This window comes from Tachypleus tridentatus, chromosome 8 (assembly GCF_004210375.1).
Source record: "Tachypleus tridentatus isolate NWPU-2018 chromosome 8, ASM421037v1, whole genome shotgun sequence".
In the NCBI taxonomy this organism is placed as follows: Eukaryota; Metazoa; Arthropoda; class Merostomata; order Xiphosura; family Limulidae; genus Tachypleus; species Tachypleus tridentatus.
The window spans coordinates 131529608-131541691 of record NC_134832.1 but is presented as its reverse complement, the minus strand read 5'-3'; the positions used below and the strand labels follow the sequence as shown (position 1 = coordinate 131541691).

The following is a 12084-nucleotide window of genomic DNA, read 5'->3' as shown; positions in this document are numbered from 1 at the left end:
GGTTCAAAACAAGATAAGCACTGTCATTGTTCTATAGAAAGGTTCAAAACAAGATAAGCACTGTCATTGTTCTATAGAAAGGTTCAAAAATAGATAAGCACTGTCATTGTTCTATAGAAAGGTTCAAAACAAGATAAGCACTGTCATTGTTCTATAGAAAGGTTCAAAAATAGATAAGCACTGTCATTGTTCTATAGAAAGGTTAAAAAATAGATAAGCACTGTCATTGTTTTATAGAAAGGTTCAAAAATAGATAAGCACTGTCATTGTTCTATAGAAAGGTTCAAAACAAGATAAGCACTGTCATTGTTCTATAGAAAGGTTAAAAAATAGATAAGCACTGTCATTGTTCTATAGAAAGGTTAAAAAATAGATAAGCACTGTCATTGTTTTATAGAAAGGTTCAAAAATAGATAAGCACTGTCATTGTTCTATAGAAAGGTTCAAAACAAGATAAGCACTGTCATTGTTCTATAGAAAGGTTAAAAAATAGATAAGCACTGTCATTGTTCTATAGAAAGGTTCAAAAATAGATAAGCACTGTCATTGTTCTATAGAAAGGTTCAAAACAAGATAAGCACTGTCATTGTTCTATAGAAAGGTTAAAAAATAGATAAGCACTGTCATTGTTCTATAGAAAGGTTAAAAAATAGATAAGCACTGTCATTGTTTTATAGAAAGGTTCAAAACAAGATAAGCACTGTCATTGTTCTATAGAAAGGTTCAAAAATAGATAAGCACTGTCATTGTTCTATAGAAAGGTTAAAAAATAGATAAGCACTGTCATTGTTCTATAGAAAGGTTCAAAACAAGATAAGCACTGTCATTGTTCTATAGAAAGGTTAAAAACAAGATAAGCACTGTCATTGTTCTATAGAAAGGTTCAAAACAAGATAAGCACTGTCATTGTTTTATAGAAAGGTTCAAAACAAGATAAGCACTGTCATTGTTTTATAGAAAGGTTCAAAACAAGATAAGCACTGTCATTGTTTTATAGAAAGGTTCAAAACAAGATAAGCACTGTCATTGTTTTATAGAAAGGTTCAAAACAAGATAAGCACTGTCATTGTTTTATAGAAAGGTTCAAAACAAGATAAGCACTGTCATTGTTTTATAAAAGGTTCAAAAAAGATAAGCACTGTCAAGGTTCAAAACAAGATAAGCACTGTTGCTGTGCTAGAAAAAAATTCAAAAAGAGCAAGCACCGTAACTCTTTTCTAAAAATAAATATAAGAAAAGACTAAGGAAAGGTATCCACCATGACTGTTCATATGGAAGTAGGTCACAAGAGAAGTAAAACGCCTTAATAACTAACATTCGATAAAAACGTATGGCGAAACACAACAATCCAGTAGACACCAAACTTATTCAAACACAAGGTACAAAACTAAAAATGCATACTAGGTAAAAACTACACTGACAAACACAACACCAACATAATTTATAAATTACAATGCAACAACTGCCACGACTTCTACATTAGAGAAATAAGCATAAAAAACGTAAAACAGATTCAAAGAACACACAAAAACTCCACACGTTTTTGATCACTGCAAATCAAATAAACACAACATAACCGTATATAACACCCGGATACTAAGTAGGGAAACAGATATAAACAAACGCAAAATCAAAGAAGTACCGCTTATACAGCAACTAAAACCAAAATTAAACTAATATAAAGGAACACCTTTATACCTATACTAATTAATAACCTAACATCGAACTGCAACGTCCCCTACAATCCCATACCTGTTTCTACTCTTGTCCCTAAGACATGTGTCCGGCTACGGTCACTTGCAAACTCTCTTTGTAAACGTGAAGATGACCTAGAAAGGTCGAAACGTTGTTCTCTGCTTATCAATAAAAGTGTTAACACCCACACCAGCCATTCTGAGATACATTTTAATTTCAAGTGGGTTTCTCCTCATCAAGAAAACGCTTTAATGTTATTTTCCCATCGAAAGACTGACCACTATTTAATTTTTATATCATAACATTTTTTTTTCAGTTTACCGAGTATTAAGGATGCGTTATGCAAGCAAAGCCTTATGCAGGTGACAGTTTTAATGATTTAATATTGCAAAGCCTTAGTACTACGGAATTACAATACCTCAACCATTCAGCACGCGGCTTTAAGAAAGTATAAGAATATCTCAGGCAGTAAGTAGATCATGTATTTTCCCATACATGGAGTTTCAAGCATATGATTCTCCACAATTAGATATTTTAACTGTAACTCGCAGTTGGTAAAAATTAAGTAAATTCAGTTTCATATAAAATAGAAATGTGCACAAAGTCATATCATATAGAAACGTACAAAGTCAAAATTAATTAATCAGATTTTTCACATGATATATATTCAAATGTTGAATCATAAGTATAATCTAATGAATACAGTATTTGTTTAGACAAACTGTCATCCCACAACCAATATTTTTATCATCTCGTCAATACAAACATATCTAATAGTTTTGTTGTGTTGTCGCATTCTGAACATCGACTAGTTTCGCATGAAATGACTTTCTACAAAATGAGCGAAAAGGTGGTTTTACGTCACAGTGACCTCAGAATTTCTCATCTATTTTGTAAAAAAAAGAAAGATACAAACGAACGAAATACGGAGATATACGTGTATATGTGCTACAATAATCTGAGTAACTTTTTTTTTCAGGTTTAAGGGTAATAATAACAAAAATACTTGGCCCCAATAATCCATAGACGTTTTCAGTAAACTCGTCATTCTTGGCTGAATTTGAGATGTAGCACGAATAAGTGCTTGAACAAACAAACAAACAAAAAGCACGAATTTGGGGTAAAAGCTTTACTGCTCTTTAACATTTAAGTTTTTATTTTAAGAATTATACACTTTTAAATCTGTCATTTGATCTATATGTGTGTTGTAGCATTTTGTTCACCCTATTTCACACCTACAAAAAATTACTATGAATCATTCAATATGGAACCTGTGATTCTGCTTTCTTGTTGTTTTTTCAATCGTGGGTAAAGGCAGGTTTACAAAATCATTATTAGAAGAATATCAAATATTGTTGAAAAAGGATGGCTGATTGGAAGGTTAAACAACCAGGAATAATCCAATAAATAACATAAAAATGCTTGATAAACTGTTTAAAATCTGGGCTTTGTTCTAAAGAAGTAAACTACGTTTTACGTAGTTAAGCTAAATAATGTAATAAAATATTAGACTTAAGTAATAATAAGAACATCAGAGTAAAAGTAAAAAAAAAAGTATATAATAATATGTCGAACACACTATATCTGTAACATCCAGTGCTAACGAGGCCTTTTGCCAAAACCAAAGCTCTTCATGTTGAATAGGATACGAAAGGCTTAAGAGTAATATTGGTTGAGACGCTGTTTATATTAGTAGATTGGATCCCAACAATGGATATGATGTCATCCGAATTACGTTGACAAAGTGTAATTTTACATTACTTATGTCACAGCTTGTTAGAATTACGGTAAGAACACTACCTTAACATCAAATGTATATAAAACTGTTACTTTATTGAAAACGACTTTGTCCGTTATTCAGAAGAAATGACGAATCAGCATACTAATCTACTTAAGAACTAAATAATCTTTTACAAAATTGGTTTAGTGAACTTAAGTACCGCTCCCCAGTTGTATAGCGGCAATCTTACGGACTTACAACGCTAAATCTGGCGGTTCGATTCTACTCGGTGGATACAGCAGATAGCCCGATGTGACTTCGCTATAAATAAACACACTTAAGAACAGAATACAAATATCAAAATTACGTTCCAAATAATTTAAAATATAATTAATTAGAATACAAAAATAGGCTTAGTTTACTTAACAACGTAATTTCGCACTAACTTTTTAACAACAGTATACAAATAGGCTAGTCAAGCTCATTAGTTAATGTATTATATCATACATAAAATACCATCCGATTATTTTTAAACTATGCATTATGATTTATTTAAACCAAATCCTAATGCACAGTTTAAAAACAAACAGATGTTACGGTACTAAGTAGCAAGCTATTTGGTCACTCAATGCCTTTTAACTTGTAACAGATATCGTAACACTTCACGAAGTTTGGTGGTATTTTAAGCTCGTCTGTGTACTCACGTAACAAGATAAGTATTTTACTAACTAATCGATGGAATTAAACAATAATGTTTAGCCACCTTGGCAAGCTTGTTTGTTTGTAATTAAACACAAAGCTACACAAGAGGCTATCTTTGCTCTGCCCACCAAGAGTATCGAAACCCGGTTTCTGGCGTTGTAAGTCCACAGACATGCTGTTGTATGCGAGCTATAAAATTTGCTTACATATTAAATATTTCTTCCTCTATATAGATTGAACTGAAACAATGAAAAACATTTGATAAAGTAATCTATGGAAGAAAAAATTGGAATACTGTTATTGAAAATATTGTATCTGGAATAATTTTGTTTTTAAAATTGTGTCTAAAATATTACAAACACATACATGTGTATATAAATTAAATAACTTAAGTCTTTGTTTTCAAAATGTGAAAATTAGTAATTAATATAGTTTTGTAGAAACTGTTCGTTTTAAAATTTAGGAACAAAACAAAATATAACACCTTCAGTTGCCCAAAACATACATTAAAACACAACGTTTCTGAATTAAACAGTGTATCATGATTTGTAATAAGACTGGTCTATGTGTTACTAATTAATTAGTTTTTCTTAACTTGTAACTGTCTCCATCCCTGGTCGAAGCGTCACATAATTAATTAATCTTCCATCGCTGGTAGGCCGAGCATAGCCAGGTGGAATATGGCGTTCGTCTCGTAATCCGAGGGTCACAGGTTCGAATCCCCGTCGCACCAAACATGCTCGCCCTTTCAGCCATGGGGCGATATAATGTTACGGTCAATCCCAAACAAACCATTTCTAGTAACCAGTCTTTCTTAATCTGTAGTTCTATCTATCTCTTGTAACTTAACTTGTTAGTGCATACATCACTGGTCTAGGTGTTATACAATTAACCAGCCTTCCTTAACCTGTAACAGTATCCATCGGTCTAAATGTCACATAATAAACTAGTCTTCCTTAACCTGTAACAGTATTGGTAGTATTTTGTATGTATTAAACGCCTCTTGTATTTACACATTTACGAAATTTAACAATTTCTTTACAACAATTTATTTTACTAATACAAAAAAATGAAAAGCTCTTTGTTACTATAGAAATATTTTATTCAAATATAAAAAAGTGAAACAAGAAATCCAACGATAAAATCCAAAGTTAACTAATCAGTAACTTCTCTGGAGGTCAAACGTTGAATTGGTTTCTTTGTTTTTAAACACAAAGCTACACAATGGAGTATCTGTTCTTCGCCTACTAACGGTATCAAAACTCGAATTTTAGTGTCGTAAGCATGCAGACTTATCGTTAAGACATTGATATGCAGGCCAAACGTGACTTACATTCCTTCCCCCACACCTGTCAGATTTTATTCAGCAATGTATGTTATTTCTTTGCAAGTATAAACACCTCACTCTGTGTTTGATATAAATTCGCCTAGCAGTCCTGAAATGTAAGTATTTTACTTAACATGACCTTTGACATTCTTTCGCAAAAAGTAAATCAGTGAAATTCGAAGCTTAGATAAAGTTGTATTTTTGTTTCACTTACCTCAAACTTAATTCATTTCTTTTCTATCGCGCAAGGATTTATTTTACAAATCAGGGGACAAAAACAAACTCTTACTTAGATCAAATTGCTATTTCTTTTACAACAATGAACATTTCTTATTATTATGTTTGCTATGTTTGAGTTCTAGAACGACCTATAAGATTCTCACGTCACGATTGGTTTAAAGAAATCTATAGCCAGTAGTTATCAACATTTTAAGCATAAAAAATTGTGGCCTAATTTCTATAAAAATGATTCACTTACGTAAAAAATACATACCAAGTTTTGTTCAAAATCTGTACGTGATGGAGAAAAATGGATATCATTTTTTTTCGAATTCAGTTTTCAGAAATTATTGTAGAATACGTAAAATTCCAAGACAAGTAACCCATCACAGGCCTGTGTTATGTATACAAATGACTGTACTCGCTATAGGTATTATTTTTTTTTCAAATATGTTAACTATTGCGCGACAGATAATTATTTAATACTTACTGGCTGGGTTGAATTCTGATATACCAAACTTACTTCTTGGTTCTCGAGGTCCGTCTACCGTCACTTTGATGGCCTTGTTATACGTCACAACTTCAGGAGGGTCAGAACTCACAGTAATCGTTAGGGTAAAACTCTTCCCTGAAAACATAAACAAAAAAAACAAACAAAACTAAAGTGTACGATAGCACGCATGTCTGAAATTGCAAAAACTGTAAAACAAAATTAAAATATGATACTGCGTTTATAAAAGCAAGCTGGAGAAATAGAGAAATTGACGACTGTGTTGTATTAGTTTCGCTATTTATAAATGAAAAAAAAGGCTTAACAAGGATTGTGTAAAGTATTCAAAAGCACATTATTGAATGGCATATCATAGTATTATTGTTTGTTTGAAATTAAGTACAAAATTGCACAATGGACTATCTGTGTTCCGCCCACCACGGGTATCGAAATCTGGTTTCTAGCGTTGTAAGTCCGTTGACATGCCGTTGTGTTACTGGGGAGCATCTTAGTGTAACATTAGCATGTAAAACAAGTAGTAACGCTGGGGGTATTTTCACTGAGAGAGTTCTTATACTATTTAAAATAACTGACCCAGCAACCATCTGAATACACTTAAATTGTAATACGTCTAAGCTAATACAAATATATAGAAAGAAGTTTACTGCAATTTATTTTAAAAACTGTATATGCTAACACAGCCTTGTGTTGCCACTAATATATTTAGTTAACGGCTAAATACCTGCCATTCGACAGACTGGAGAACTGTGTTGCAGCACTTTCCGAGGTAGTATATTAGTGTCTGAGACTGAAGGACTGTGTCGCAGCCGTTTACGAGGTAGGATATTAGTGTCTGAGACTGAAAGATTGTGTCGCAGCCCTTTCCGAGGTAGGATATTAGTGTCTGAGACTGAAGGATTGTGTCGCAGCCCTTTACGAGGAGGATATTAGTGTCTGAGATTGAAGGATTGTGTCGTGGCCATTTCCAAGGTAAAATTATTTTGTTTTTCTTAAGTTTTGCCAAAGCTTATGAGGGCTATCTGCTTTAGCCGTCCTTAATTTAGCAGTGTAAGAATAGAGGGAAGGCAGCCAGTCATCACCATCCACCGCCATCCTTTGGAATACTCTTTTAGCAACGAATAATGGGATTGCCCGTAACATTATAACGCTCCAACGGCTGAAAGGGACGAGCAAGTTTGTTGAGACGAGGAACTCGCAACCTCAGATTGCGAGTTGAACGCTAAACGTCAGATTCTGAAGAAAAGAACTTCTGAAGAAAAGAACTTTAAATGTTCCTTGTGAAAGTAACGTTTGCACATCAAAATGTTTAAGACAACAGCCATCTCTCAAACCCCAATCCAAGCCATTCTGGACAGCCATCTCTCAAACCACAATCCAAGTCAGTCTGGAGGAACTTCTTCGTCCGAGAAGCCATTTTGATGAAATCGGATAAATCTCCTGGTATCACAAGCAAAATTATCATCAACAAAGATTTGGAGATGACGAAGGTTCGTAAGCTTCCAGCTGTACTTCAAAATTAGCAGTGTTGCCATGAAAAATGTAGCTTATGAAATTGGAATCATTGCAACACCATTCGACCACTCGCCTATTCAATTTCCGGATGCAGTTTTATTGAACGTTGATCCACGTAGTCTTCTTATAACTTGTTTTGGAAGCCAAAGTCTTTGTACAATGGGAGTTTGTGGAAAGTTTGTAAAGATGTGTGGTTTATGAGCAACCTCGTCTTATCTTGTAGAAGCTACTTACAAGAAAACTGCGGTGTTAGACGTAAAATAACCGAGGACGTAGTCCTAAGGACAGCATGGAACCTAAAACATCATTGTTTCAGCGATAATTTTCGGAAGCACTTCTTGGATACTTAATGTATTATGAACATAATTATAAATATTAGTTAAAGCATATTAAAACATTTATAGCAACAGTATATTAATGAGTCATTATCCTGCCAAAATAAAACAGATACAAAAATCAAGATCAAAGTTGATTATTTGTGTCACATGAACAGATAAAACTACGGCTGTTGATTGTTACTTCAGATCATTTTAAGGAATATCATAGAAACGCACAGTCAAGGTATTAGAAATGTGGAAACTTATTTGTTTACTATTGCTACTCAAAAGCAGTACTAGCGTATAACTATCGCACTCTCATAAATGTACACATTTATGGGCAATTACTTGATATCCTGCTCTCCCAGAACGTGAGTCATCAAACGTAATGTTGATAGTGGAGCAAAGAGTCACTACCAAACTCCCCGTTCCAATAATAGAAAAAGTTCTACTTACATGAGAAAAAATAACAAACCGCAGTCGGCTTGATGTTTGTAGTCTTAAGAACAATGCGAGTTGGATTTTAGGCGTAAAACGAAATCTTAATCCACATTTTGTACATTTTTCAAAATGTAAAGCATGACTCTCTTTTTAGGAGTTGCTAGTTCCGTTAAGACTTCAACTTATGTGTAATCCGCCTCTTTCAAATAACCAGCATATCCACTTTGCAAAGTTGTGTCATGTATACATTAATACAAAACAAGGTTTTGGTAAAATGAGTATTTTAAGGGTTGAACTTTCGTACGCCCAAAGGGGTGTAACTGCTAAACCCTTAAAACTTGAAAAATGTATTACCATTCGTAAATAGCCTTTCTCAGCCTAAAGTATTGTTATTGCCAAAAGGTATATCAACAAACTCCTTTTTTATTGTTACTTCAAACAATGTTTGAATAACGGATAGCTGAAACTGCAAGGACTAAGGTAGTTTATTGATTATTGGTAAAGGGTCCAGCATGATCCAGATTAAAAACACACTGAGCTTTCCGTTGGTTCAGGGACTACAGAGTATTCTGAGGCACATTTTTCAGTTACAGCAAGCCCACCACTCACTCTTACATGTTTTATTATTAATTTCCATAATACATGCTCAGAGACTTATTACCGAATTCGTGTTCTTTTGAAATAATTGGTTTCAACAACTGTTATCAGTTCTGGTTGCACCCTTGGCTGCAAGTGGTTTTTCTGGCTTGTTCTTCGGTGGGTTGGTCATTTAACGGTTACGCTATTATGGCATGCGTGAAATAAGGGTTTTTCTAAAAACTGAATAAAATTACGCAAGTTGGGCAAAGTTCTTGGGTTTCCGGTAAAAATATACTGCGTTAAAGCACAAACAAAGGACCTTGACAGATGTACTGGCTTTGGTCTAAATTCATAATAAAATAACTTCGCATCTCCTGTTGGTGCCTTGAAGACCGGAGAGGTTTCTACGCGTCACCTGACAACATATTTATAAGGTTTCAGTCATGCCATACAAACATGCAAAAACACATGCACTGTTGACCATAAAAAGAATTGGTTTTGTCCAATTATACATGTGACTTCCATGGGGAAAGGTGGTTACAACTTAAAAGTAGAAAAATTTACAAAGACGTGGAAAAAAGGTATGTCAAAAACAACAAACAGGGAAAAACGAAGCTTAATAGAACTACAAGAACGACACTACTTTAGGCCGTTTAATATACTGTATTATCCTTATATTCATTATTTAAGTGTATATTTCTTTGTTAAATTCCCAAATAACAAGCAGATGTGTGGGTAAATAAAACATCATTTGCTGTACTTCAAGTTTCTTGTTCGTGTTTTAACCCAAAACGCTATCTTTGTTCCTGCCACTACGGAAAAAAATCAAACCCTGGAGTTTCGCGTCATAAACTTACCATTTATCTATTGGGTGGACATAGTGTGAGCTACAATCAAACACCGAAGTTTAGCATTGTAAGTCCGTAAACTTATCACAGACTCACTGGGGCGGGGAGGTGGGGCTCTTTTTTGAGTTACAAATTCATACTAATTTTAGAAACGGGTAATCAGTGTTAAGTGTATCTGCCTTTTTTGTTTCTATTTATTGATAAAAGGACTTTATAAAGTTTCACCAGCCACAGCTGTTTATTGTCAATATATAAAAACACTATGTAACAAAATTTTTACTTTTTCTTGTTCCCGGGCAGAAAGTTTTATTTCGCAATTGCTTATGTCTAAAGTAAATAGAAAAGACCTATTTTTCTCTTCAAACTTTGCTTTTGTGTCTTGCAGCGTTTTACGAAAACATGATGGGAGACTGTATTTGGGGATTGTTACGTGAAAGTGATTTACATTACAATCGCAAATCTCGAAAAACTACTCACTTCTAAACATTTTTATATAACTTTATTGTAAATACATGTAAATCTTGATTCATATGTTGTTTTATTCACATCTTATGTAAATGAAAATGTGTAAATTTGCCCGTTTTTACATAGAAAATAGGTTAATTTCTAAATTTTAGTGACCTGGATAATGAAAGCTAAAGCTGGTTAACAACGGCTAAATAAATACTAACAAACAGACAAAACAGAGAGAGAGAGTAAATAGTGGAAGACTTGAGCGGATTTTTAAGATCGAGAGTCTAGACATTACGAAAACAGACTATGTGCTTTTAGATTCTAATGAGACATGTACAAATCTGTTTAGAATACAGATGCCTCTTCTTCAGGTGTTCATATCTCAAAATGATTTTCCCTAGTGTAACAAAACTCACCATTTAGAATCCTAACTTTTATTCTAGTAAAGTTTGACTTGAGATGTTTGTATACTTGCATTGTTTTCCTCACAAAATATCAGTATTTTTCTTTTCTTTCTCTGTCTCTCTCTCATAAAGCATTCTGATACGACTGATCTGAATAAGATACTGTGGGAATCAGTAACTATGATCCAGAACAGACAATACTTCTAGTAGCTTCGTCTTGAAATAAACTTAAGATACTGATTGAGATTAGCGGAGAGCAACTCGAATCTTCTGTGAATGTTGCGCACATAGCCTAGTTGCTTTGCGCCATAAAACACCAAACTACAAATGTTTCTTGAAACAACCTGAACAGCGTCAAAACTTATCTAAATGACACTTAGGATTAACTCTGACAAACAGTTTCTAAATATAAAATTCAAATATAAAGTTTTAGTTGTAAACACTCTATCGTTGAAGGTGGCAACTCTTAACAGTACAGAACCAAAATGTTGAGTGTTTTGACATCTGTTGATAATAAAAAGACTAAATAGGTGGAAATTCTGATGGCTTGTTACAATACAAAACCAAAATGTTGAGGGCTCATTATGATGAATTTTAAAACTACGGAGACTAAATAGTTGAAAGTTCTGGCGACATTTCACTGTTAAATCAACATTATTCGTTCACAATACAAATATCTGACTGCATTTTATCGGTTTCGTACAGAGTATGAAAAAATAGTTCGCAAAGTATTCCCACTTCTAAGTGGCACTCTAGCAGGCAATTAGATCAGTAAGATCTGGTACAGCAGCGCAATAATTGACTTACAGCTGTGTTCAGATGGATAGGAAACATGAACATGATTGCTAATGATTATATTTTTACCCAGTAACTCTCCATACGCCTCACTCAACAAAACATTTATATAATCAGTTTGTTGTTTTTTATGGTATATTAAAAACACGAGTGGGTTGTTTTTGCAGCTCTGATTTGATATTATCTTCTCATGTCAAGTGAATTTACAATCTTTTTGCCGCAAAGATTGCCTAACTCTGTCCTTATCATGGTTATTAGGTAGTTTTAAAATTTCACGAGCCACTGAAGACAAGTTGTTGTTGTTTTTGCAAGGTTGTAAGCATTTCGTCAGCCGAACATACTGGGCACACATAATCATTTCAATCACTGTTCCCGAACAGTTAAATTGATCCTTTTTGTTGGGCCCAACATGACCAGGTGGTTAAGGCACTCGACTCGTAATCCGAGGGTCGCAGGTTCAAATCCCCGACACACAAAACATGCTCGCCCTTTCAGCCGTGATGGCGTTATAAAGTTACGGTTAATCCCACTATTCGTTGGTAAAAGAGTATCCCAAGAGTT

At 33.9% G+C, this 12084-nt stretch overlaps 1 protein-coding gene across 2 annotated transcripts in view; it reads right to left on the bottom strand.

The window, feature by feature from the left end:
* Positions 1-12084, bottom strand: part of LOC143223504 (uncharacterized) — a 42031-nt gene that overhangs the window by 17089 nt on the left and 12858 nt on the right. The window contains exon 2 of one of the 2 annotated variants that reach the window (XM_076451574.1): positions 6154-6291. In XM_076451574.1, the coding sequence (XP_076307689.1) occupies positions 6154-6291 (138 nt within the window). The remainder of the gene's footprint in view (positions 1-6153; positions 6292-12084) is intronic. The other variant, XM_076451575.1, reaches the window with a different exon arrangement.